The 24104-nt window shown below is 40.6% G+C and overlaps 3 protein-coding genes across 3 annotated transcripts; 1 reads left to right on the top strand and 2 right to left on the bottom strand.

The window, feature by feature from the left end:
- Positions 1 to 15544: 15544 nt before the first annotated feature.
- LOC127250303 (desiccation-related protein PCC13-62-like) lies at positions 15545 to 17100 on the top strand. Its single transcript, XM_051273501.1, has 3 exons — positions 15545 to 15977; positions 16055 to 16280; positions 16601 to 17100. Exons 1-3 carry the CDS (start codon positions 15655 to 15657, stop codon positions 16970 to 16972), a joined length of 921 nt encoding a protein of 306 aa, XP_051129458.1. The 5' UTR covers positions 15545 to 15654; the 3' UTR covers positions 16973 to 17100.
- On the bottom strand, positions 16963 to 18652 carry LOC127250304 (uncharacterized). The gene is made up of 4 exons (XM_051273502.1): positions 18115 to 18652; positions 17453 to 17939; positions 17309 to 17373; positions 16963 to 17204 (listed from the first exon to the last, which is right to left on the bottom strand). The coding sequence occupies exons 2-4, from the start codon at positions 17904 to 17906 to the stop codon at positions 17196 to 17198; spliced, it is 528 nt and encodes a 175-aa protein (XP_051129459.1). The 5' UTR covers positions 17907 to 17939; positions 18115 to 18652; the 3' UTR covers positions 16963 to 17195.
- Positions 18653 to 18903: 251 nt separating this feature from the next.
- LOC127250302 (galactokinase-like) lies at positions 18904 to 23072 on the bottom strand. Its single transcript, XM_051273500.1, has 13 exons — positions 22710 to 23072; positions 22394 to 22572; positions 22233 to 22279; positions 22060 to 22154; positions 21887 to 21969; positions 21585 to 21653; positions 21325 to 21510; positions 20211 to 20345; positions 20011 to 20145; positions 19817 to 19887; positions 19627 to 19704; positions 19391 to 19532; positions 18904 to 19157 (listed from the first exon to the last, which is right to left on the bottom strand). The coding sequence occupies exons 1-13, from the start codon at positions 22870 to 22872 to the stop codon at positions 19047 to 19049; spliced, it is 1494 nt and encodes a 497-aa protein (XP_051129457.1). The 5' UTR covers positions 22873 to 23072; the 3' UTR covers positions 18904 to 19046.
- Between the last annotated feature and the right edge of the window lie 1032 nt (positions 23073 to 24104).

Below are 24104 nucleotides of genomic sequence, written 5' to 3' on the forward strand. Positions count from 1 at the left end.
TAATCATAAAACACTAGAAAAAAATAATTAATTTTGCACATGATTTATTTATATTTTAAGAGGTGTCATGTATAGATTTTTATTTTTAAAAAATATAATGTGATATGTTGTCACAATTTTATGTTATATCAATAATATTTTTATATGGGTGTTGATGTAATTTTTCAACAAAAATAAAGTAAAATTCAAAGATATAGAAAATATCCTTAAACTTGATTAATTAGTGCCTGAGATTAGGAATCTCTAAACACTGTATGGTACAGAAAATAAACTGGAAAATAAAAGACTGAAATTTAAAGTGGTGATCCCCAAATCTGACTTTGCTTTGTTGAAGTTGATTGAAGATGCCTTGCCAAATGATGATCCAAATCCTTAAATATTCTCTGGGAAACCGTACTGAAAACCGTCACCCGAACGGTTACAACGTCTCCTTCCCAATCGTCTTCCAACCCTTCTCCTGCTGACACGTGTCCTCAGCAAACCGAAATTATCCCTATATTTCACTCTTTGAGCCGACCACAGACCTTCCGCCCTTTAGGCCCGACTGCCAATCTACAACAGTATTGGTCCGACTGCCAATCCTCCCGACTTGCAAACCATCTGACTTGTTTGGATTAGCTACAGACATCCCGACTAACAAACCATCCGATTTGTTGGTCCTGCCGCAGAGTTCCGACCTGAGAACTTCCCGACCTGAGGGCCTCCCGACCTGCGGACTTCCCGTCCTGAAGGCCTCCCGAACTGCGGACTTCCCGTCCTGAGGGCCTCCCGACCTGCGGACTTCCCGTCCTGATGACTTTCCGTCTTGAGGACCTACCGACCTGAGGTCCTTCCGTCCTGATGACTTTCCGTCTTGAGGACCTCCCGACCTGAAGACCTTCCGACCTGAGGTCTTTTTGTCTTGAGGACCTACCGACCTGAAGACCTTCCGACCTGAGGTCTTTCCGTCTTGAGGACCTACCGACCTGAGGTCCTTCCGTCCTGAGGACTTTCCTTAGAAATAAACCTATTTTCCTTGAGCCAGTTCAACCAACTCTAATGTCAGGCCCATTTTTCTTTTACCTTGGGCTTTTTAACCTAATTCTAAATTTCATACATAACAACTTGCCCGCCGCCGAGGGACTTTCAAACGCCATCTATCAATCGATGTTTGGAAGTTCATAAATCACCATCCTCTGAAAAATTTCCTTAGCAACTGCACCAGTTACTGCAACACTCCTGATTAACTTCCTTCTCTGCAATACGATCCTTTGTGAATCACAATTCAACCACTCTAACCATGGCGAATCGATACATTCCTGCCCTTCCCTTCGACGGAACCCTCCCAGAGGGCCCGTTTTCAGCCTCAAAAGTACTAACTCCGACGATCCGCCCATATTGCACGACTCCTGAAGACTCAAACCGGATGAGGGAAGTTTTGGAATCCCGAAATTCCTTGGCTATCAACAACCCTAACTACCAAGCAGTTCGCATTCGAGACAGCATCAAAACCCATCTCACAGACCCAAAAGATCCTTACCGCTCTTGGTATCGACGGGTAGCGGAACACTTTCAGACCCAATGGCGATCTCAAAAAATCGACCAAGCAATACTATTGTCCACCATGCCGATCAATCTGCACGAGAAGGTGCTCCTAGCCATGTCTGCCTTCTGGAATGCGGAAAATGGGACTTTTCTTCTACCGTCGGGCCCCTTTGGTCCGACTCTCATGGATGTGGCGATGATCGCGCATCTCTCAGTCGTGGGTGAAGACCCTGTGATGGGAGCCCTAGATGGGCAGGAGCCACCAGAAGACCATCCAGGGTGGTCTTTACAAGGCGTGAAGGAATGGGGCTGGACAAAGTTCGCAACCGACCAGCAAGGGGCTCCAGGGACCCCCGTGACCGACCGGGAGCATACTGCCTTTATTCTTTTTTGGCTTTGTAGGTACGTCATTGTTTCCCCTTCTAAATGCGTTCTTTCTTCTCATCTCGACCTGGCCATTCATATCGCGTCAGGTCGGTTCTTTTCCCTTGGCACCCTGTTTTTAGCCAATCTGTTTGAAGGACTCACCAGAGTTAGCCTTCGTTTAACAGATAATGATAATAGAAAATTAGACACTGCCGCATCGGGTCCTTTTTGGTTTTTAGAACTTTGGTCCCGTCTTTACTTCCCCAACGCGTTCAACTTAGGATCTCCGCCCACTATGTCAACATCCGAAAAACATTTGGGATTAGCCCTCAACCGACTCTGCTCAGGACGCAGTAAACTCCAATCCTCCGATCCGATAATAACCACCATTTTAACAGATACCCGCAGTAACTCTCGATTTTCTATGTACAAAAAATATGCGGGTTATGCTCCCGACCACTTTTGGCCTTTTCCGGCACCAAATCCTCTTCCGACTCCTGAGCCTTGTCCTCATCCCACCTATCCTTTTGCCTGGGACGTTGCCCTCAAACCCAGGTCTCTTTTTAGCAGCAAAAAACTTGATAAAAAAGGGCAAAAAACTTTTTGTACCTTTAATTATGAACCTCAATTCATGGCGCGTCAGTTCGGCTGTTGCCAAGGTATCCCTGGACCCGTCGCTCGTCCTCATATAATTTTTCAAAGTCCTGACCGACGAGTCCTACCTAATTCAATCCCTTCTTATATCTCCCAGCTCACCACGTATATAATTTCCAATTCTTATATTCCTTTCCGCTCCAACCCTGAGACTGTAGATACATTCAATGAATGGTGGTCGGTTGTATGGCCCCTGATTTCCCCTGATGAGGATCGGTTGCTGAACATACTCCTTCCCCCCCAAGGATTGGTTCTAGGGGCGGCTAGACATACTAGTACTCAACAACAAACAGCCGCCCCAGGAATCGGATCTAGCGTTCCAATGCGAAAAAGGAAAGCTTCCCAGCTGCAGACACCCCCGACCTCTGGGGCCGACCAGCAAGCTCCGGCAGACCTTGGAACTACTAGGACATCAGCAAGGACCCGACCCCGAATAGGTAATTTTTCTTAAAACCGTGAACCAATTCACTATAGCTTAACTTTGATCTCACTTATTTCATTCACCAGAACCGACCTTGGTGACACCGACCACACAAACGACGCCAGCCCCAGCCGACCATTCAATCGTACCTTTGGTCCAGACCAATTTGCCAATGAGCAGTCGGGCGGAGGACTCGACAAGGAGGCAAACTCTTCCTCCTGCACCGAGGAGCGGTCGGGCCAGGCACCCGACCAGAAGGCAATCTTTACCAACACTGCCTATAGAACCAGTAAGTCCTCTTATCAACAATACTTAGGATTCCCATGATCAACCTTGGTGTATTCAACAACAATATTTCCATAATTTTTTACAGACACCTTCACCAATCGCATCAGCAGCAGGGGTCTCTTCAGACAGCGAAGGGACTACTTCCCAGATGGGTCGACCGCCATACATGGCATCAGACTCATCCATTTCGAAGGAAGAACCAGCTGCCCTTGCCGAAGCTGACCCTCAAGACGACATCCCTGCTGCTGCTGATCCCGAAATAGTCCAATCGGATGCAGCCGCGCTGGAAACCAAAAGTGCCACAGTTGCGGCTATCCCAATTGCTCTTGAGATACCGGCTGCAGTGGCCCTAGACGCAGCTGCCCAACCTGCAGCCGTTCAGCCAGCAGCGGTGCTACCTCCAGCAATCGAATGGCAGGCAGAAGAACCACCTGTGGCAGCCCAACCTCCAGAAATAGAAGAAGTATCTTCGTCCGATTCGGAAACCTCTGTGAATTTGGTAAGATTAAACCAATTCATGCCACAATGTTTCTTTCGGAAAACACTAACTGTTTTATATACTACTTTTCACAGGGACCCAGGTCGGCTCCTCAGCAACCATTCGCAGCAGCCGACGAGTCGGCTGCTGTTATACCAGCTGTCCGCCATACTCGACCGACCTCATTGTTGCCCCCCTCACTGACAGCAGTTCACCCAGAGGTGACACATATCTTATCTGAATAATTTTGCACCTCCCTTGGAATACTTATTGAAACTGTACGACTTGCAGGGGCCTTCGGATTTAGCTATCCTATCGACTGTTCCGGTTCCAGCGGAGGCCCAAACTATATTCACTGAGGCCGTTAACCATCCCCTTTCAGAATTAAGGTCCGACTTATTGGACAAACTCATTCAGACGGTTGGTGGCCTTCTTTTTTACACTCCGACGGAATCACCAGCCGTCCCCATTCTGCATCGGCTGATGGAAAGACTTACGGAGCTCAAGACTGAAGTGTTAGTTATTGGACTCCTGTCAGCCGAAACCCCCCAGCCTGTCTTCGATCAAACAACATTGGAGAATTCTCTGGCTAAGACCCGAGAATCCCTTCAGCAGACTACTGGAAGGCTGGGCGGTCTCCTTAGCACGAAGGCTCAAGTTGATGAATCCATTGAGAAAAAGGAGGCAGAATTGCGGGAGCTAAGGAAAGAACAGTCTATCCTGGATAATCAAATTACCAATGAGCAGCGTCTGCTTGAGAAGTATACAAAGAACGAGGCCGAATTGGATCAAGAGCTGAAAACCCAAGCTCGATCTCAATTCATCAGAAGATATCAGACGGCTGCTAATACCAGAAGGTTATCCAGGGATGAAGTCAAATGGACACATATAAAAACTGCCCTAGGGGCACTTTTGTAATACTTCCCCCTCTGTAACAACATTTGACTTAGTAATATATTGTTCCTTCTTCTCTCAAAACAAGGATCACCTTTCAATTTCCAACTTTGTAGGAACCGAAACAAACTCCTTCCTTAAAAGAACATTGTTTCTCACATTTTAAGAAACACATTCCAAGGCATATTTTGAAAACCAAAACACTTGAAGTGTTAACAAACATGGCGAATGACCGACCTCATGTTCCATCAAGCAACTGGGAAGGTGTTCTTCAACCCTTCTTTGTAGGTAATCACCCTATTGGAGGCCATGCAGAAGACTTGTTACATATACTCAAACAACTAGACTTCAAATTCCGATTCTCCCAACGAGGTAGAAGAACCATTCATCGCGTCATCCGCCTAATGGAAAAAATCATTGAGGGGTATGAACCTCTTCGTGACATCCTTGGTCGCATTCCTGACCTCCATCATCACATGGAAATGATTGAAAATCACGCAGCAACCATACTTCCAGACCTTGGTTGGGATAATATATTTTCCAATCAACGAAAAGTCTTTTCAAGATTGCGTACCATTGTTGACCGTGAATATCAAGCCATAACAGACATGCAAGCACGTACCAATCAAGATTTAGACGAAATGCAAAGCCAATGGGAGAGGTACCGACCAGATTTGGAAGATCTTATTGAAGAAGAACCAGAACTAATATCCACTCACTGGGATGAAAATTCTGATTCAGAGGCAGAAAATTTCTCACAAATACATGATGACTAACAAAAATGAACCTTTAAATAGGTTCGAACCCCACGAATGGGTCCTGAATAATATTTTGCTTCAGGCAGTTTTGTTATCTGAAAAGGCAGGATAATACCTCTTCATATATTTAGCATTAATACAATCATGTACTCTCTTACCTTCATGATTTACAATAATGAAAGCGCCATTCCCAATATCTTTTTGTATAATGTATGGTCCCTCCCAATTCGGTGACCACTTTCCCAATTGGTCAGTTTTCTTATATGTAGGAAGAATGGTCTTCCAGACTAGGTCTCCTTTTTGGAATGTCCTGTGAAGAACTTTCTTTCCGTAATTCCTTGCTCTGATTTCACTCTGTTTCACACTTCGACCTATTGCATGAAGTCGGTTAACATCCAAATCCTCCAACTGTTGCAACATAAGTTGTTGGTATTCCTTTGTAAGATCACCATCAGTAAATTCTGTTCGGCCAGACGATACTCGTATTTCGGCTGGTAAAACAGCATCTTGGCCAAAAGTGAGTTGGTACGGTGAGAAACCTGTGGCCGTATTTCTGGTATTCCTATGTGCCCATAAAGCCCGAGACAATAACAAATGCCACTTTCTTGGGTTCCCTTCAACAATCTTCTTTATAATCCCAATAATGATCTTATTTGCTGCTTCCGCTTGTCCATTGGCTTGGGGATAATAAGGTGACGAATGGTGTAGTCGGACACCAAATTCTGCCAAGAAACTAGAAAACTTTTCCCCAGTGAAAACCAGGCCCTGGTCGGTTGTTATAGACTGAGGAATACCATATCTGTAAATAATTTGGTTCAAAACGAAGTCTATCACTTCTTTCTGATCCACATTTTTCAAAGCAACTGCTTCTACCCATTTGGTAAAGTAGTCAGTCGCGACCAGTATGAAACAATGATGTTTCGATGAAGCAGGATGTATCTTACCAATAATATCCATAGCCCATGATTTAAAAGGCCATGGTTTTGCCAAGAATTGCAATTCGGTTACTGGCAGATGGTTTAAATTTCCATGTCTCTGACATTCCTGGCAGCCTTTGGCAAATTGTATGCAATCTTCAAAAATCTTCGGCCAGAAAAAACCCAAACGATGAATGGCCCATCTCATATTCAGACCTGCCCGATGAGCTCCACATATCCCACCATGTACTTCTGTCATTACCTCTAGAGCTTCTTTAGACCCCAAACATTTCAAAAGTAAACCTTCAAATGATCTCTTATACAAAAGTCCATTTATCAATTGAAAACGTAAAGCCTTCAATCGTGTCGCAATTGAAACACTCGCACCTGGATTTTGTAAATACATGATAAGTTCTGTCCTCCAATCGGTCACTGTTTCACTGGTACCTTTGTGTCCGGCTGTACCTACGCAGTCGGGCTCCTGTCCGACAGCAACTACGCAGTCGGGCTCCTGTCCGACAGCAACTACGCAGTCGGGCTCCTGTCCGACAGTCTCCTGCCCGACCATTCGATCACATATTGGGTCTGTCTTTCCTTTTATGCCCGACTTGACCTCCGACCACATATCCTCCAGAATTCCTTTACAGGCCCTTTGAGCCAACTCATCAGCACGTTGGTTTTCTTTCCTCGGAATGAACTCAATTATTACTTCTGAGATTTTTGTCAGTAACCGACCCACAATGTCCCTGTATCTGCGAAGATGAGGGTAATTGCAAACATATTGATTGTTTACCTGGTTGATTACTAGTTGAGAATCCCCTCTTATGATTACAGACTGGACCTTCCTGGCTATTAAAGCCTCCAAACCCAAAATTAAAGCTTCATACTCTGCCGAATTATGGGTCATGGCTTCCAATCGTAGTTGTAAGTTGATCTTTTGACCGTCAGGTCCTTGCAAAAAGACCCCTGCCCCTGATTTGTTTCCAGAGGTAGATACATCAAAGAACATCAACCATGTTCTGGTACTTATATAAGGTACACATCCGACCTGTAGATTATTCAAATGTGATGAACAACTAAGTGGTCGGACGCTATCACAAAGAGAATATCCGACTTGTGAAAATTCTGCTAAGAAGTCGGCTACTGCTTGTCCCTTGATTGCCCTTAAAGGGGAATGTTGAAGATCAAAAGGAGCCAATTTGATGGCCCACTTCATGAGTCTGCCCTTCATAGTAGGTCTCTGCAAAATCAATTTGATAAGATCCACCTTTGATATGACCTCAATTCTTCTGGGCAGCAAATAATGCTCGAGTTTAGTGCAAGCGAAGACCAATGAATAACACATTTTTTCTGGCATAGTGTAATTCAATTCTGGTCCTGTAAGGGTTTTACTGAGATAGTAGATTGCCCTTTCCTTCCCGTCATCTCCATCCTGTGCCAGTAAACAGCTAACCACTTCATATGTATTTGCCAAATAAAGTTTGAGCGGCCGACCTTGTTTAGGAGGCATCAAGACTGGAGGGTGAACCAATGCCTGCTTGATAGCATCTAAAGCCGTCTGTTGATCGGGACCCCATTCAAAAGCATTTTTCCAGCTTTCAACAATTTAGTAATGGGTCTGACCTTGCCAGCAGCATTAGAAATGAAACGCCTCAAATAGTTCACCTTACCCAAAAGACTTTGGATTTCTTTAACCGTCTTGGGTGGCCGACTGTCAAGAATGGCTTTAGCCTTATTGGCATCGATTTCAATTCCTCTCTCATGAACTAAAAATCCTAAAAAGCTCCCGGCTGATATTCCAAAAGCACATTTGGTTGGATTCATCTTCAACTTGTACTTCTTCATTCTTCCGAATGCCTCTTCAAGATTTCTCAAATGTTCGTTAAAACTGGAGGATTTAACAATAACATCATCAATATAAACTTCCATAGATTTGCCAATTAAATCATGAAAGATTGAATTCATGGCTCTTTGGTAAGTTGCCCCTGCATTCTTTAACCCGAATGGCATGACTGTCCATTCATAAATACCCAAAGCCCCTGGGCACCTGAATGCTGTCTTAGGAATGTCTTCTTCTGCCAGAAATATTTGGTTATAACCTGCATAACCATCCATCAGACTAAGGACTTTATGCCCTGCTGCTGCATCTATCAACATGTCGGCCATAGGCATCACATATTCGTCTTTAGGGGTAGCTAGATTCAAATCCCTGAAATCGATGCATATCCTTATCTTACCATTTTTCTTGACCACTGGCACAATGTTAGCCAGCCATTCCGCATAACGGCAAGGCTGAATGAAACCCACTTTGAGAAGTTTTTGGATTTCTTCCTTGATTTGAGGCATCAGATCCGGGCTCATTCGCCTTGGAGGTTGTTTGTAAGGTTTGCAACCTTCCTTGATAGGCAATCGATGCTCTATTAGACTTCTTGTCAAACCAGGCATTTCTGAATAATCCCATGCTAAACAATCAATGTTGTTTCTAATAACTTCGAGCATCATTGTCTGTTGCTCTTTAGACAAATAACCACTTAGCCTGATCACTTTTGGAACCAATTCGGTTCCTAAATTAAACTCCAATAATGGATCTTGTGATGAAGCTGTTGGTTCTGTTTTCTCCAATAAATCAGGCCAACGAAATTGTTCATCTTCTTGGAGGTGAACATCAAGAATCTCTTTACTATTTTCTGCTTTATGTAATAGCTGCTTTAAATAGAACTTATTAATAAGAGAACTACATACTTCTAAACTTGTATCACCCATAACAAACAATTTATACGAGAATAGGTGTGGCTTTATCATGAGCCATACAATAAAGTTGTTCTTTTAATAGAACATCGAGTTCTGGCCGGTGACTTTATAACCCTTGTTTGGGTATTCCCTGGCCATGTATAACTGAGACATCGGAGCCAAATGACTGGAATAAAAAACTGACTCTTCAACTTGTTCTGACACATCGAAGGGGTTGTCATTTGCTTCCATTTTGAAGACCTGATTTCCTTCCCAGAACATTAATTGTTGGTGCAGTGTTGATGGCACACATTGAGAGGCATGAATCCAGTCTCTTCCCAGCAAAAGAGAGTATGTAGTATCTGCGTCCACAATAAAGAAAACAGTGGAGATCTTCTTTGGTCCGACTTCAATTGTGGCAACCATCATGCCTTCAGGCTTGGTCGGCTGCCCTGTAAAACTTGTCATTTCGAATTCCACAGGAGACAGATCATGAATTCCTTTCCCTAGCTTCTTGAGAGTCTTCAATGGCATAACATTAAAGACTGCTCCATTATCCACAAAAACCTTTGTGATTGGTTTCCCGCAAACATGAGCATTAACATACAGAGGTTTCAAATGGGAGATCGCACCCTCTGGAATATGAGGAAACACTATCGAAGGTGTTTCCGACTGAGACTCGGGATCTGAAGCCTTTGCCCACTCTGTTTCCTCCAATTCGTCATCTACCAAGAATGCCCATAAAGGTTCGTCCGTAGGACCATCTACCAGACTTGCCCACATTGGTTCATCTCTTATCTGATTAATCTCCGTCATCCGACAAGGGATTCGTGGCCCTAGACGAGATTTAACAGACCTCGAATTTTCCTCTGTAGTTACAACTTCTTCCTTTGTCTTATTCCGAGATTGAGCCGTCAAAGATTCTATACGAAATTCTTCAGGAGATGGATTGATGTTGATCCGTTCACAATGTTGGCATCTAAAACCTCTAATTATTTCATCTGATAACCCTTTACCTTTCCCTTGTCCCGAAGAACTTCCTTTGATATACTCCGAAACATCTAATCCGTCGTTCGGTTGCTTTCTTGAGCAAACCCGACTGGACCGATTATTCGGAGATTGAATGGCTGCTCCCTGCTCGTCAGTTGTTTGTTCTGTTGAAAAGACTCTAATGGACTGATCTCCTGCCGAGTGGTCGGGTGCTTTTCGTTCGTCGGTTGGTTGTTTTGCTGAAGGAACTCGTTTCCCATACTTCGCAGCATACCTGCGTTTGGCATTACGAATCTGTGTACGATTCATACCTGGGAAACGAGGATCTATATCAACTGGTAAAGGCTTTTTATTTCGAGCCCAATTGTTTCCGACTGACCCTGTTTTTCTGGTCGGGTGGTCACGCACCAAAACCTTTTCTTTCACCTCCACATTAAAAGAACCGTCTGGATGGTCCCATTTTTCAGCGACTGGCTTTTCACAAACTTTGAGTCTTTCTCCCGGTCGGCCACTGTTTGGCTGATTTCCTTTTTTTGTTCCGGGACTTGCCTGAGTTCGTTCCCCTGTTTGTCCACTATTGGCCGAATTTTTTCTTGTTTCCGAACTCGGTTGGATGTCAACCATTGCCGTTGTTACTTTCGGAAACGGTTGCTGGTCTACACCTAAAGTGATGTACTTGAGTCGACCTGTCTTGATGGCCTTTTGAATTTCCTTCCTAAAATGAGTACACTGACTTGTATTGTGTGTGAAAGAATTATGCCACTTACAATATGGTCTTCCTTTGATTTCTTCTTTAGTGGCCAGTCTTTGCCCCTTTGGAATACGGATCTGTCCATCAGTCAACAGGATATCGAAGATTTCGTCAGCTTTCGAACTATCAAACGTTGGTTGATCCTTTGCTTCAGATCCTGGTACTGGCTTCAATTTGGGGCATACATAAGGTTTCCCAGAAAGGATTTCGGCTGCCATCTCTTCTGACTGATTAAAATCAAAGTCACATGTTTCTGTTCCCATACTCGCCATATGTTGGCCTCTATTACGCCTGTTATGCTGATCTTCCTCTCTGAACAAAGACTCTAAACGTCCTGCCTTAGACGCAAGACTTGCCAAATCCTCAACGTCCAAGGCAGTGAGTGCCTTTCTTAAGCGAGTATGCATATTCCGGACCACTAAATTGGTCATTTCTTTCTCACTGATTACCGTAGGACATCGCCCTTTCATCAATCGCACCCTTTCTATAAACTGTGAAGCAGATTCTTCTGGATACTGTCTCAATTCTAGTAAATCAGTTAAAGAAACAGTTGGTAAAGGATTAAAGAATCTGGCATGAAATGCCATCTCCAGTCCTTCCCACGTCTGAATTTGTCCAGGGGGCAGACTTGCAAACCACGAAAACGCTGTTCTAGTAAGAGATAAACCAAACAGTTGCAACTTATAAAACGGGTTATTACCCACTTCTCCCAATTGTGCTGTGAAACGACCAACATGTTCTATGGTGGAAGATCCATCCTCCCCTGAAAATGCATGAAAATCGGGTGGTCGATAATTCCTTGGGAGAGGGTGTTCATTAATGATCCTTTCTGGGAAAGGTCTCTGGTATGCAGGGCGGTTAGCCATCTGAGGAGTTAATCCATACTGATCCCTTAATATATGTGCAATCTCATCAGGATCTACATGAAAGCGTTGATGGTCAGGAACATGGAACGGATCCTGCACAGGAATATGAATAGGATCATGTATATATCCTTCAGGCCTGTCCTCCCTTGTATTGTTCGGCTGCGGATTGGTAACCCTTGGTCCCAGTGGAACAGTGTTGGGAAAAGTCAGAGGAGATTTTTCCCTATCCATTCGGTTGGGATTTGTGGCACTTGGGAATGTACTATCCACGAATGATGGCCCTGCGAAATTTGTCTGTAGTCTGGACGGTGATACTCCTGGTGGAGTTTGAGTGGGTTGAAGACTAACCCTTGACAGTGCTTGATCTAACATGTTCTGCATCAGATTCTGTTGCTCACGCAACATGTTCTGCATAACCAAAGTTTGCTGGTTGTTCATATGTTGAACATAAGACCTCCAATCAGTTGGTGGTTGTGGATTTTCCCCGGCATTTGGCACAATAGGTGGTGGAACGGATTCTCCCACCGGTGCCGAAGATGATTGTGGTTGTGAACCTGCCATATGGACCCTTCCGATGATTCGGCCGGATCTAAGACGTATGAAATTATCGCCGGAATTGGAATGAGCAATTGTGTCTTGCTCCCACTGTGGTCGCCAATTTGTTGATGTAATTTTTCAACAAAAATAAAGTAAAATTCAAAGATATAGAAAATATCCTTAAACTTGATTAATTAGTGCCTGAGATTAGGAATCTCTAAACACTGTATGGTACAGAAAATAAACTGGAAAATAAAAGACTGAAATTTAAAGTGGTGATCCCCAAATCTGACTTTGCTTTGTTGAAGTTGATTGAAGATCCCTTGCCAAATGATGATCCAAATCCTTAAATATTCTCTGGGAAACCGTACTGAAAACCGTCACCCGAACGGTTACAACGTCTCCTTCCCAACCGTCTTCCAACCCTTCTCCTGCTGACACGTGTCCTCAGCAAACCGAAATTATCCCTATATTTCACTCTTTGAGCCGACCACAGACCTTCCGCCCTTTAGGCCCGACTGCCAATCTACAACAGTATTGGTCCGACTGCCAATCCTCCCGACTTGCAAACCATCTGACTTGTTTGGATTAGCTACAGACATCCCGACTAACAAACCATCCGATTTGTTGGTCCTGCCGCAGAGTTCCGACCTGAGAACTTCCCGACCTGAGGGCCTCCCGACCTGCGGACTTCCCGTCCTGAAGGCCTCCCGAACTGCGGACTTCCCGTCCTGAGGGCCTCCCGACCTGCGGACTTCCCGTCCTGATGACTTTCCGTCTTGAGGACCTACCGACCTGAGGTCCTTCCGTCCTGATGACTTTCCGTCTTGAGGACCTCCCGACCTGAAGACCTTCCGACCTGAGGTCTTTTTGTCTTGAGGACCTACCGACCTGAAGACCTTCCGACCTGAGGTCTTTCCGTCTTGAGGACCTACCGACCTGAGGTCCTTCCGTCCTGAGGACTTTCCTTAGAAATAAACCTATTTTCCTTGAGCCAGTTCAACCAACTCTAATGTCAGGCCCATTTTTCTTTTACCTTGGGCTTTTTAACCTAATTCTAAATTTCATACATAACAATGGGATTTGTTTCGGTGTGTGTGATTTGAAATTGATTTTAAATGAGGTATAATTTGATTTTTGTTCAAATAATATTTTGATAATAATATAATATACCCCCTCCGTCAATTTTCTAATGTTCTATTTGATATTTATATGTATTTTTAGGTAATTAGAATTTTTTATAAAATGACAAATTTGTCCTTAATCTTGTATATAAAAAAGGAAAGAGTGAATAAAGTAAGAGTAAAAGAGTAAATTTTGTGTATAAAAATAGAAAAAGGACAATAATTATTGCACATTCCAAATAAGAAAGTAAGACGTTAATTTGTGGATGGAGGGAGTATATTTTTATTAAAAATTATGTCAAATTAATACTATTAATTTTAACTTAAAATATTAGAAAAAAACAAATTTTATGTTTCACCAAAAAATTACCTAATAATTATCCAAGTAGTAACCGTCGGAGATTCCGACTATTGCTATAATTCACACATGCCATGTCATCATTATTATTAATTTTTATTTATTTAGGATGACATGGGAATTCGCAGCTGCTACCCGAAAGTGCGCACTGAATAAATCTCCGGCTGAACCTAATACTCTGCAAACCAGGTCTGACAGAAAAGTCACTTTAAGCGAACCATGCGTGGCAGATGACTTGAGACGTCGGGGGTTTGAATCCATGACCGTGGAGACTTTATTATTATTTATTTATTATTATTATTATTAGTTGTTTTATCATCTTTTTCCAGGTGTGTACTTGTTCGAGATAAGAAAGAAGACTGGAAAATTTCCATATAGGTGTGCTGACCAAATCTGTTGGGGATTATAATACTACTAACTACGTATGAAGAGAATAAGTTTTCCACTCGCGAAGAAATGTTAGTCAGATTCCATGCCTCTCTCTCTATATGTGACATCATCCACATTGCCAAATGTCGGATGAACCTCTATCCACATTAAATTAAATTAAGGACGGACAAGTATTCGATCGTGAGGACATGGTTTAAATCTCCGAGCCATGGTTCTTTTAAAATTTTACAATATTAATAATTTATAAACTTTAAATATATGTGAATTTAATTGGATTTTAATGAAATATTATAAAAAAATAGTACAATATAAAAATTTTCTGTATTTTGATGAATTTTAAAATATATATAATAATAATTCGTGATAAATATTATGATAATACTATGATAATATTACTATAATATTTTATTAATATAATAAAATTTCAAAAATTTAAATGTACTCGGTGAAAATGATAATAATTTTAAAAATTAAAATATTATATAACATTATTTGTAAATTTTTTAAAAATATATTTTTATTGAAATTTTAAATTAACAAAGAATTTGAATTCAAAATCACTTGACAATGAAACATTATTTTTCTCCATATTTATTTTATCCCATTGTTATTCATATTGAATTTGTTAAAATAATAATACATATACACATATAATAAAATTATGTTAAAATTTCGACAAATTAAAATAAATTAATATATTAAAAATAATATAATAAAAAATATAAAAAGACAAAAAATAGTACTATGCTGTAAATATTATATATCATTAATAATATATAATATATATTCGGTATATTTTATTTTGTAAAAATGTAATAGTCTATATATATTTATCTACATTATTGTATTTTTATTTAATTATTTGAATATCTTTTTATATTTCAAATTTATATAAATTATACTCCCTTCCCGTCCCAAATACCGTGCAATATTTCGTTTGGTATGTGACAAACACCCTGCAACATTTCTAAATTAAGAAAAAATTAATTATATTTAATTTATATTCTCACATTTTATCCTATCATATCACTTAATAAAATAATAAAATATACATTTCTCTCTCAATCACATCACCTAGTTACTCAATTATCTTAATACTTCTCATCTAAAATCCGTGCCCAACTTAAACGTAGAAGGGACGGAAAACGCGTATAAATCAATGATAAAGTATTTTACAATCATATGAAATTTATAAATAATTCAATCAGATCTACAAAAATCTATTTAAATCAATTCATAAAATTCATTAAATTTTAGATAGGTTCTAATAATTTTCTAATTTAGAATTATTTATAATAATTTTAAAATCCAATAAAATCTAAAATGGAATACTCCCCTAAATGGAAATGGATAGACTTTATGATTTTTTTTTTAAAAACCAATAAAAATTTAAAATGGAATACCCTAAATTACATGTAACCAAAGTGTTTCTTATTACATCAATCAAAGACTCGATCTTTCCCCCTCCGCCAATCCATCCGCTATAAATACGCTTCTACACTTCACACCCTTTTAACACCAAACCAACTCAGATCAAGATCAAGATCAGATCAAATTCATCCATCCTACCCTAATTTATTAAGTAATAATAATATTAATACATTCTGAATGGCCACTACTACTGCTACTCCAATAATCTTTCTTTTCTTCTTGCATCTCCTCCTCGTCGGGGCCAATAATTACAAAGATGATCTGTTCTCCTTCGGCAAAGTGCCCAAATCGGACATCAGCCTTGTCGAGTTCCCTCTAAACTTGGAGTTTCTGGAAGCTGAATTCTTCGCATGGGGGGCCTTCGGGAGGGGCCTCGACAGCTTCGAGCCTAATCTTACCAAGGGAGGCCCCCCTCCCTACGGGGCCAAGATGGCCAAACTCACCCCCCTTATCCGAGACATCATTGCTCAATTTGCCTTCCAAGAATTCGGACATCTCAGGTTACTATTAATTAATGCTACTGTCATTTACATTTATGATTGGCCTGGTGCATTAATTATCTAATTAATTAATTCAGGGCGATACAAAAGGCGGTGGCGGGATTCCCCCGGCCGCTGCTGAATCTGAGCAAAGAAGCGTTCGCGGCGATAATGAACAGCGCATTTGGAAGGCCGTTAATCCCTCCCTTCGATCCTTACGCTAATGACGTCAACTATCTCATTGCATCCTACGTCATCCCCTACGTTGGACTCACCGGCTATGTCGGCGCCAACGCCAGACTCCAAGGCCCCGCCTCCCGAAGGGTATGTATCTTTTTATATATATTTTTAATCTAATTTGTCGTTTCGCTGATATTTTGCGGGGTGGGGTGTTGGGGGCGGCCCAGACCTGACAGTATGTAATATTGAGTTTTTGAGTGCTGATATATTTTTTTAATTTATTTGAATAGACTTATATATATATATACAATTTAAATTAATTTTGTACGGGAAGTCGTAATAATCTGTAACCTAGTAATCTCGAAGAAATCTGTTATTCACTTGCTGAATCAAGTAAATTTGTATTTTTTTTTATATATTTTTATTTATTATTTGATCATTAATGATTTGTGTCTTTATTTCAGCTGGTGGCGGGGTTGCTGGGGGTGGAGTCAGGGCAGGACGCAGTGATCAGGGGACTGCTGTACGAGCGGGCGCTGCAGAAGGTGTATCCGTACGGCGTGACGGTGGCGGAATTCACCGACAGGATATCTAACCTGAGGAACATTCTGGGGAAGAAGGGCATCAAGGATGAAGGGCTGATTGTCCCCTTCTTACAGGGCGCCGAGGGTAAGATCCAGGGCAATGTCCTCGCCGGAGACCAATACTCCGTGGCCTACGACCGTACGCCGGAGGAGATTCTCCGCATCGTCTATGGAACCGGCAGCGAGAAGATACCCGGGGGGTTCTACCCCAAAGGCGGCAATGGCGCCATCGCCAAATCCTATTTATCATAATCGAAATCAATCGAATTTAATTGAATTGAGTTTAATTGATCATCGTCATCATCATTGCCAGGTCTGTGTTGTGTGTGTTTGTGTGTCTGTCTCTGTTTTGACATTTTGAATAAACGATAATCGATCCATCGATCTATGTACACATTTATTCTTACACAAAACGAAGAAGACGAAGAAGAAGAAGTAAGATGATTGATACGATCCTACACCATTGATTGGTATCTCATATTTGCTGCACAACAAACAGAAAAACGAAGAGACATTTCTCAATTGACTAACTAATTAATTTTGTGCAAAAAAAAAAACACATGTGCAAGATCGAATTAATTTACGTACGCTTGTGCTGTCGGCGTTGAGATTACTACCGACCATAGCAATTCTTCCCTCAGGAGGCTGGCAACCTAATTAATAATAACAATACACAACCATGAAATAAAAACACAGAGAATTGAGATCAAGAAGTAGTAAAATATTCTTTACCTCTGAAGATGAACAGAACGCAGAACAGAATGGTGAAGAGCAGAGCCACGAAGTTCCCTGCTGAAGACGAGGAAGACGAAGCGGATGATGCCTTAGCAGCAGCCGCTTTCATTTTCTTCAACGCCTTGATCCGTTCAGTTCGGGCACGCTTGATCATCGCCAGCTCCGAAAGCTCTTTGATCAGCCTCTGGTCGGCGGCGTCCAGCGACAGCCCCCTCGGTGGCCGCGGCGGCTTCTTTGCGCTATTATGCTTTCCCTTGTTATTTTCCGGCGTACCTCCACCGCTGACATTTTTCACGTTGCTCGCCTGCAAGCTAATTACTCCATTTTCAACATTGCCTGAGGCTAATTCATCGATACTCACTGTCACAGAAACTGCAATCGCTTCTTCTTCAATAATTGAGTGATCCACAGAGACAGGCTTTATGTCAATTACAGTATCTGTGTCTTTCATCGGAGAAATCGAGATCAAGCTTCCTGCATCAATCTGTATGATAGAGGTAAGTCTGTGACCTAATTATTTTGCTGGGAAACGAAATGGGGATAAATAATGACGAGAAGTATACAAGGACAATCAATTATTAGCATGGAAGGTCAGAAGAGGACCAAGCTAAGCCGCCATTAGAGGAACCATTTCAACAAGCACAAGAAAAAGGGAGTACCTTTGAGGAAAAAGAAAGCAAATTAAGAAGCTAGCCCAGATCCAAGCAAGGCAATGTTCTCCAAATTAAAGCTTCTGAAAAGCTGTCTGATGATGAATCTTGAAGCAAAAACATTCAAGATTCATCAATTTGAGTTACTAGCAACTTCCTCACCGACAGAATGCAAAGATGTAATGATATATCATATATAGACTTTGAGAGAGAGAGAGAGAGAGAGAGAGAGAGAGAAGAGTGAAGAGTGAAGAGAGAGAGAGAGAGAGATTGCAAGAGACAAATGGGGATATGCGCACGAGGGTTTGGGGCTCTGAGTCGGAGGCAACAGCCAGGAAAGTGGAGATCATCATCATCATAATTCAGACATACTTAAATGATGATGATACTTCATAGTTGGCCCTTCTTAATTGCTCTCTTCTTTATTTATGAAAAGTAGCTCTGAAATTTGAATTTGAGAGTGACAGACAGACAGAGACAGCCTTCCACCATTGCAGCAACTCAACTCAAGCTCTCATCAGAGCTTGCCTCTCTTCTGTCTCAACTTAATACTATAATAATATCTCCACCGACAACCCCTCAACTCCACAAACAATCAGCTGACTAAATCCTATTCATTTCTGTATTATTCCAACTTCAACAAGTGAGGGAGAAGCACGTGCCATCCTCAATAAAATTCCATCACCACACTTTTCAATAAATAAACAATTTGCAGGTGGGGTGAGGTGGGCAGGGGCAGGGGCCTTACTTATCCTAATTAAATAACGATTTGGATCAGACAATTACCAGACTTTCCAGTAAAACAAACTCAACAAAAAGCAATGGATCGAGTTTTGTTAAAAAAATGTAATTTGCAGCAGATTGATAGTTTCAGATTTCTCTGGTAAAGGAAATATAAGAAGATAAAAAAACACCATTGCAATACAGTAGCAGTTCTTGAATTAAAGCTTGATGATGGCGGCGCCGCTAGACGGCTTCGAGGCGAAGATATAGGCTCCAAGATTGCTCTTTTCTATCACCCCTTTGTCGATCCTCGATTGGTAAAATTGCTCCTGAAATTGCAATGGCAGTTAGTGAAGGAATCCATGGTGATAAAGCTAAGATAATAGATTAGACTGTGAAGCTAAGAGTGTGTTTGTTTTTGTAAAATTGTTGAAAAGTAAATCTTTTTATGTTTGATATATACAATTGTATAAATAATATAAAAATAATAAATACTTGTAGTGTATTAATTCTCTTTTTAGAAAAGTGTGAAAAAAATATAGAAAGAATAGAGTTTAATTACCTTCAAGTTAAGGATGAACTGAGGAACGATGTTCTCCTTGACGAGTGCGACGGCACAACCACCCCATCCAGCTCCGGTGAGCCTGGCCCCGAGGGCGCTATTGTCGCGACAAATCTTGACAAGCTCTTCAAGCTCAGGACAGCTGGTTTCACAGCAGCATTGTTTTCAGACATTCACTAACATAGAATCTTTTTTGTCTCTGCAAAATCTGTAAGATGAGTTGTGTCGACGCGCACCTGCATTCGTACAAGACGCTGCAGCTATAGTGGCTCTCGTTCATCAGGTCACCGAGCTTCTTCAACGTGTCTTCTTCACTGTCGATCATCACAAACATATATGATGGTATAAGAATTGATCCAACGATGACTTATGGTTCTTGTCCTTATTTTTTATGTATGAATAAAATTCGACTAAAGTTTAGCTCACCTTGAGGCTGCTAGAACAGCATCTTTGAAAGCATAGACACGTCGGGCTTCTGAGTACACATGAGCAGCCCTCTAGAAACATGTTTACAGACATTATTAACAAAATTAAGACAAGGGTACCTTAAAAGACGACAACAAAAGCTAGCAGTTTCATAAACACTTCTGTCCAATAACGAAACTGAATAGAAACCTCACCTGGTGCAATTTAAAATCCTTTGCAGCTCTCAACACATCCAAGGAAGAAGGAGATTCGGAAAAGATCGACTGCAGCTTTTCATTCACAATTGCTTCAATATCTTCGACGCTGTAAGGTTCTTCCTTCAAGAATTCCTACACATGTATGCTGCCTCGTCAAATTTCTAACCTTAGAAAGATTCGAAAATGTCCACAAGTACCTTGACAGCAAGAATCGGGTCTGAAGATCCGTTTGTGCCGGAAAATGCTACACACAGCCCCTCGACATCTGAAAGTGTCTTGACCTTTGATACGGCCTCTTCAGGATTCATCCCAAGCTTAATGCCTAATACAATCTGCAGTAGCCGGCGTTGTTACGACAGATTAAGGTTAATGATTGAATAATAACAAAAAATATAAAAAAGACACTAAGTGGTTCACCAACAACGTATTGACTATGTCCACAGCAGAAACAAAGAACGGATTTTATTGAAGACGACAAAATTACAGGTTACACATTATGTATCTCTAAATCTATTCAAATAAACTAAAGGGGTATCCTGTACTTGTATAGAGAATGAAATTGCTGAGAAATAAGAATAGAGAATGAAATTGATAAAAAAAAAAAAATTAAGTAGAGAATGAAAATTAATTCTTTTGTTCAGTGAAAACAGAAAATTAAGTTGAGAAATGTAAACGAGTACAAATCTATCTATAATAAATGATTACTTCGGTAAGAAAGAATTTTGACGAGTGAGAATATAATAAATATTTTTGGTAACTTTTTAATGTTTAAATAATAAATTAGATACAATATTTTGTAAAATTAAATTAGTGTAATTTTAAAAAAAATGGTAATAATTAAATATTTAAATAAAAAATTAAATGTAATATTTTGTAAAATTAAAAATAAAAAAATAAAAAAATAAAAATAAATCAATTGCATCATTATTCAATTTTCTGCATTTCTTTGCATGTGACACATAAATGAAATCAAAGAATGAAAAATGATTTATTTCTCAGAAACCAGGTTATTTCCATTTATTTTCATTTTTTTATATCAAACACACCCTAGGAGACTATATCAGTCAGGTTCAGCTCAATATGAACTCAAGCCCAATTTTGCAACTCAGGCCGGGGGCCACTCCGCGCCCTGGACCTCAGGCAAGGGGAACCCCTTGACCCCCCGACTCGCTGACCAGGCAATGAGACCCTATGAAAACTCAAAAGTGACAAATTAGATTTAAGGCATATCAACACACGTCGTTAACTACTTGTATATTTGTGTTCTCAATTCATAAGTTTGCCGAAGATCAAAGCTTGTGTTATACTCACAGAAGCCAATCGACATTCAACAACCCTGTTGTTGTAATTAGTTGCAGCAGTGACGGCTTTCTGAGATTCGGCAAGAGAATGTGCAATAACAAATGTCCCACCGGCCGGGAGTTGCACCTCAGTCGCACGAATAGGATTGAAATCGATCAGTGCAGCAAGGCCCGATTGAGCCATCACAGATATTGCCTGTCCATGAAGCAACAAGTTACAATCCAATACAAGATACAGATTCGTTCTTGTATGCAGCTAATTTAAAAAACCTGATCCATTCCACCCGATTGAGTTCCAATGTGTCTTTCACATTCGCAAGCCAATTGAGCAAGTTCTTTCTGGAAATCGAAACAAAACAATATTATAAACAAGAAATAGATGATCTTCACTATACACAGAAATACTCTGTTTTCGATGAAGTTTAGAGTTTTTTAATGATCAATCTACTGCTACTTCACTACATTCAACATATAAAAATGATAAGTTCGATTTTTTATGTGAAGCTTGATGAGAAAATGAGAATCAAAGCATTGTGTAAAAGTTATTTATATTTCAAGAATCAATGAAGCACCTTGGCAAAGCTTGCACCCATGACTGCCATTATAGCAATTGTAGAAGAGCAAACGAACGCCGCAGAGCTTGATAGCCCGGATCCTACAAGAAATAAGAAAGATCACAATGAGAACAAGAAACATTTACATAAACTTGCAGCCTCATTAAAACTTAGAGAGCTCATGAAATTACCAGTCGGAACAATGCCATCAACAACCACCTCAAGTCCAACAGTGTCGCCAACATCGATCCCCTTTAACTTTGCATATTCATAGAAACCTTTATACCTGAAATGGAATCAAGAAACTTCTATAAACAATTATTCGAAAACATTCATTAGATAACACAAGCAGCAGAGCAGATACCCGCAAAGGAAATAATGACCCCATCTATGATTCTTCAGATCAATTTCCTGAAAAAATAAGATGATCTTCTTCAACAGCTACTCATAAATACAATAAGGGGCTAATAGTTTGACTACTCGTCTATGGTGGAATACATATGAATAATGTAGTTATGTACAGACCTGATCAGGATCAGCAGGATAAGTGCACATTGAAAACTTGTCACTATTCACATTTCCAATTCGAAGAATCTTCTCCCCTTCAACTTTTCGAATTGCCACAATCGTATCTTGCCGAATCGCCATAGGCAGCACTGAGTAACCTTCGTAATCGATATGCTCTCCTATCAAGTTCACTCTCCCTACAAGAAATCCCCAAATCAAACTTCCAATTAAATAGTTCTCCCAAGAATATACCCAAAATTTACAAAATCCCTCCCGAAGAACAATTCCAAGGAAACAATATGCAATTAAGTTAGAATCCCTGTTTGATCAATACCTGGCGATCGAGCATAGACATCAGGGGCTTGCCCAAAGAATTCAGTGAATTTGGCCTTCAAATTGTGGAATCGGAGCTCTGCCTCTTCAAGCTGCGACCCGGTTCCATAAACAGGATCCAGAGACTTGTAAATGGGCACCGGCAGCTCTTCGGGTCTCGCCATTGATTCTGCAGCAAAAAACTAGGCAAAGGGTTTTGTTTTCAGATCAAAATCTTCTGATCGAATAGAATCTGTAGTCTGTGGAGTGGAGGGGCAAGGGTGGCTATGAGTTGAGTAAGATTTGTACTTATTACGTGAGGTGGGGTCGGTGTGATGGGATCGGGGCCAGAAAAGTATTCATAAAAAAAGAAATCGACTTTTTTTTGTTCTTAACTTTACTTTGTTGGAGGTAAATAGAAAGAGGAGATTCTGGGTGTGGATGGAGATAGAAGATGACAGACAATTCAGGGTGATGAGAGAGTCCCGTCATTTGTGATTTATGGTCATCCATCAGTCACAAATTTGTTGGCATTTTACGTCAATCTCGTAATTATAAAAAATCCATGAATCAATCAGTCATTTATTTCATTATCATTGCTGCTGCCTCAAATTCAATTAAGCTGCGCCGAACAAGTAAACCCTCAAAAAGATAAAAAAAGAAACCCAACTTTTTGCAGGAGCATCTGGCCAGGCCTAAGCCTTAATAAAAGGAATATGAATATTCAAAATTCTGTGATGATCACCACTCACTCGTACTAAAAAAGCAACTCACATAAATTAATGGTTATAGTCATTGATGATATTAAGGTTTTTTTTGAAATAATAAATGGGAGAGTTGGGATTAAAATCTCAGTCACTTAAATTCACTTATAATTTAGTTCCGGTTAAAAATGAATTAGTATGCAATCGCTACTTTATGGATTATGTATGTTATAGCTCCCAATTTGTATTTATCCCCTAATTATTATATACGCAATAAGTACTCGAAATAAATAGATCAATACTTCCAATAGTAAGATATACCTACATTATTTTCCGCTCTACTCCAATTATATTCTTATATACTTTTAGTTAAATATCGTATACTTTTTTCGCAAATTAAAAAATAAATGAAAAAGAAAAAGATAGTTACCCACGATTTAACAAGGGTTTAGGAAGAAAATATCTTATAACTTCTCTTACCCCAATTTTAAACCCTACTTATCTCTTCTTCAAGTGAACCAACTTTCTTCAACCCTTGGCAGTCAAGTAGCGACCCGTTGGTGCAAAAATGCTGAAGAAAACAGTTGACCGCTCCCATCCTCGAGACAAGCTCGAAGAAGTAAGCTCCTGGCTGGACCTTTTTCGATTTTTGATTTTGTTGATACTAGTATTTTGTACTGTAGTTTGTTCGATTGTTTGGGGTGTAAGTCTTG

The sequence above is a fragment of the Andrographis paniculata genome, unplaced genomic scaffold (assembly GCF_009805555.1).
Source record: "Andrographis paniculata isolate CXL003 unplaced genomic scaffold, ASM980555v1 Contig37END, whole genome shotgun sequence".
Taxonomy (NCBI): Eukaryota; Viridiplantae; Streptophyta; class Magnoliopsida; order Lamiales; family Acanthaceae; genus Andrographis; species Andrographis paniculata.

What these genes read in the sequence shown, in the direction of transcription:
- LOC127250303 (XM_051273501.1), top strand. Translation starts at nt 15,655, where the DNA reads ATGGCCACTACTACTGCTACTCCAATAATCTTTCTTTTCTTCTTGCAT. An exon ending in CAAGAATTCGGACATCTCAG is followed by an intron (nt 15,978 to 16,054) that starts GTTACTATTAAT and finishes TAATTAATTCAG; the next exon opens with GGCGATACAAAAGGCGGTGG. An exon ending in AAGGCCCCGCCTCCCGAAGG is followed by an intron (nt 16,281 to 16,600) that starts GTATGTATCTTT and finishes TCTTTATTTCAG; the next exon opens with CTGGTGGCGGGGTTGCTGGG.
- LOC127250304 (XM_051273502.1), bottom strand. Translation starts at nt 17,906, where the DNA reads ATGAAAGACACAGATACTGTAATTGACATAAAGCCTGTCTCTGTGGAT. An exon ending in CGTTCTGTTCATCTTCAGAG is followed by an intron (nt 17,374 to 17,452) that starts GTAAAGAATATT and finishes ATTATTAATTAG; the next exon opens with GTTGCCAGCCTCCTGAGGGA.
- LOC127250302 (XM_051273500.1), bottom strand. Translation starts at nt 22,872, where the DNA reads ATGGCGAGACCCGAAGAGCTGCCGGTGCCCATTTACAAGTCTCTGGAT. An exon ending in TGGGTGCAAGCTTTGCCAAG is followed by an intron (nt 21,654 to 21,886) that starts GTGCTTCATTGA and finishes TTCGATTTCCAG; the next exon opens with AAAGAACTTGCTCAATTGGC. An exon ending in AGCGTCTTGTACGAATGCAG is followed by an intron (nt 19,533 to 19,626) that starts GTGCGCGTCGAC and finishes CTGTGAAACCAG; the next exon opens with CTGTCCTGAGCTTGAAGAGC.